The following is a 2500-nucleotide window of genomic DNA, read 5'->3' as shown; positions in this document are numbered from 1 at the left end:
ACATCACTGGATGTCAGAATGTTGAGGAAGCAGTGTGCCTGGAGGGTCAAGGAGTACGAGACACTAACCAACAGAATTCGATCTTCAGTTATCACTGGTGGCCAGCTGACGGTAGATGGTTGCACCTTGCGGTCCTCGAGATGAACTGATCATTCAAGAACTTGAAGGAACTCGAACACACCAGCACAGGGCTAGTCATTGCAGTGGCCCTTCGAGTTCTGTTTTTAAGATCAAAATGGACGTCTTTAACAGCTTCTCAAGGCTTCTGGCTCACTTCCAAATTTGCCTCAAAACCGTTAAATTTGAAATGTTATCGAGTTTGTCAGTGACCATTGGAAAATAGCAATCTCACTCGTGGACAACACTTGACAAGGTATTCTGATGGCAAAACGAGCTGAGGTTGGGTGTCAAGTCACTAAAGGGGTTGGATAAACTACCAATTTCTGATAATAGAGGAGGCCAAAGCTTATGACTATAAAAACACATTATTTCTATGTTAAGCTTTACTAGTTAGTGTCATAACCACTCGATCAGGATTTCTTTTGTGACCATATGCCATTTCGTCATTTAAATCGAAAAAGTCTACACGTTATAAATCACCCAAAAAACAACACGAGCATCATTCAAGCGCTGGGATGTCTTCTATGTTTACAATCCGTAGATTGTTGATGGCACCTACGCCTCCGCCTAAGTTCTTCTGTTTTTCAGCCTTACACTAAAACTTTTTTAGTTATATATAATTTCTGACCATCAACTGTCAATTAACAATCTTTTACATCGGTAATCTGGACCTAAACAGACTGCTCCGGTCCACCTGCTAAGGTGCAAAACGCACCAATAAAGCCTTCATTCCGGAGGCTAATTGAAACACCTGACTTCAAACGTTACACACAAGGGTTGGATCAAACGACCTACGTTCGAGGGGTTAACACCGTTGATAAGTGATGTGACATGTTGTTATTAAAGAAACAAATACAAGAGAGAGAGAGACAGAGTCCACGGTGGACTGCGACTAGTGCCGCTAGCGGAGCGGGGGTCTTGTCGATTCCAGGCCACCAGAGAACCAACCCAACTAACAGGCAAAACCCAGAACTAAAATATCTAGATCAACATATACCTTGTCAGTATCTCTCCCAGGGGGAAAGTATCTTTAATAAGTAATTATTTAATGAAATTAAGAGTCGAACTGCTGTGACAACTGTGTGGAAAACTTGCTGGGTACTTACACATAAAATTCCACATTCCCGTCAGGCTGAATAATCGTAGAGAATCTGGGTATGGCGATGGTGCATACATGGTACCCACACCTGCCATGATGCTGTCTTTTATTATTATTTTTTAATTTCTTCTTCTTCCTCTTCTTTCTCTTTCTCTTCCTCTCACGGGTTGAGTCAGACACACCAGGATGGCATTCTGGGTGGTACAAGGACCGGAAGCTTCTTGGGCTCGATTTCTGGGACGGCAGGACCTCGGACCAATTGGTCAGGTCAAGTTTCTGGGATGTCAAGATGGGGCACTAACCGAGCGTCATGTAAATTTTGGCATCCCCAAAATTCGGTGTTCACCATCAATGTTGTCAGTGGCACCTTCTTCCAGTTCAGTCCTTCGTCGTGGCACAAGGGATGGTCTTCTGCAGTATGTCTTGAACACTAAATATATATATCTTATGTTATTTACATTCCACCGTAAATCTTTAAAACAAAATTTTCAAGTTGTACAGTGGAAAAACGTTGGGCGAATAAGGCTCACTCGTTTGCTTGTAAGTCACTAAGAAATTGAAGTAAACGCACACAACTGGTACTTAGGCAACAAAAATTACAGTAAATGACTTAGCGGGTAGCACCTTACGTTACGTGGGGGAGCAAGAAGAAAGTCCGTCTTTCTACTCCCGCCACTCCTACATGACTGAGGGGAGACGAAGAGAGCCTCAGGTAGAGAGACCCGCGCGCCTGATTGGCTCTGCGCCGGAAGCCACGCCTACTCACTGTTGCCATATTCACATAATATATTTGTTTCTCTCTTAGGTCAAAATCTTTAAAAGTATATGATATAAGGAATTTTACATCTAGATCCATTTCTAGTGTCTGATAGTTATGGAAAGGTATTTGCGTTCAATGATATTTCTGAATAACAAGACAGAGTTTGTGGTAGTATCTGTGAGTCTTTCGTGACTCATGCAAAGGTTTGCACTGTCCGGAGAGAGTACAACAGTCCAACACACAACTCCAAAGAAGGTAGATCTCCCGCAGATCCAGACTCCGGTTCAGCCCTCGGATGCAGGGTGCTAGAGAAGTTGGATATCACGGTTTGGATCAAACTATTGCATTTTAGAATATATTTGTGATCATTGCTTTGCATATTTTTCATGAATAAACATCCCTGACTTCCTTCTCCAATAATGTCGGAATTAGTGTAGCTAATCAAATTTTAGAATTTTGAACGCATGTATTCTCTAGGTGTTGAGCTTGGCAAGCACTCTATGATATGCAGTAAGCTTTCA

General features: G+C 42.3%; 1 protein-coding gene across 1 annotated transcript in view; it reads right to left on the bottom strand.

Moving 5' to 3' along the window:
* zfh1 (Zn finger homeodomain 1) overlaps positions 1-1910 on the bottom strand; it is a 19620-nt gene extending 17710 nt beyond the window's left edge. Inside the window, exon 1 of the mRNA XM_076190794.1 lies at positions 1227-1910. Within this exon, the coding sequence (XP_076046909.1) occupies positions 1227-1314 (88 nt within the window). The 5' untranslated portion in view covers positions 1315-1910. The remainder of the gene's footprint in view (positions 1-1226) is intronic.
* Between the last annotated feature and the right edge of the window lie 590 nt (positions 1911-2500).

Source organism: Oratosquilla oratoria, chromosome 1 (assembly GCF_046742065.1).
Source record: "Oratosquilla oratoria isolate Oo_2021 chromosome 1, ASM4674206v1, whole genome shotgun sequence".
Classification (NCBI taxonomy): domain Eukaryota; kingdom Metazoa; phylum Arthropoda; class Malacostraca; order Stomatopoda; family Squillidae; genus Oratosquilla; species Oratosquilla oratoria.
The sequence above is the reverse complement of the archived record's forward strand: the minus strand, read 5'-3'. Positions and strand labels throughout refer to the sequence as shown.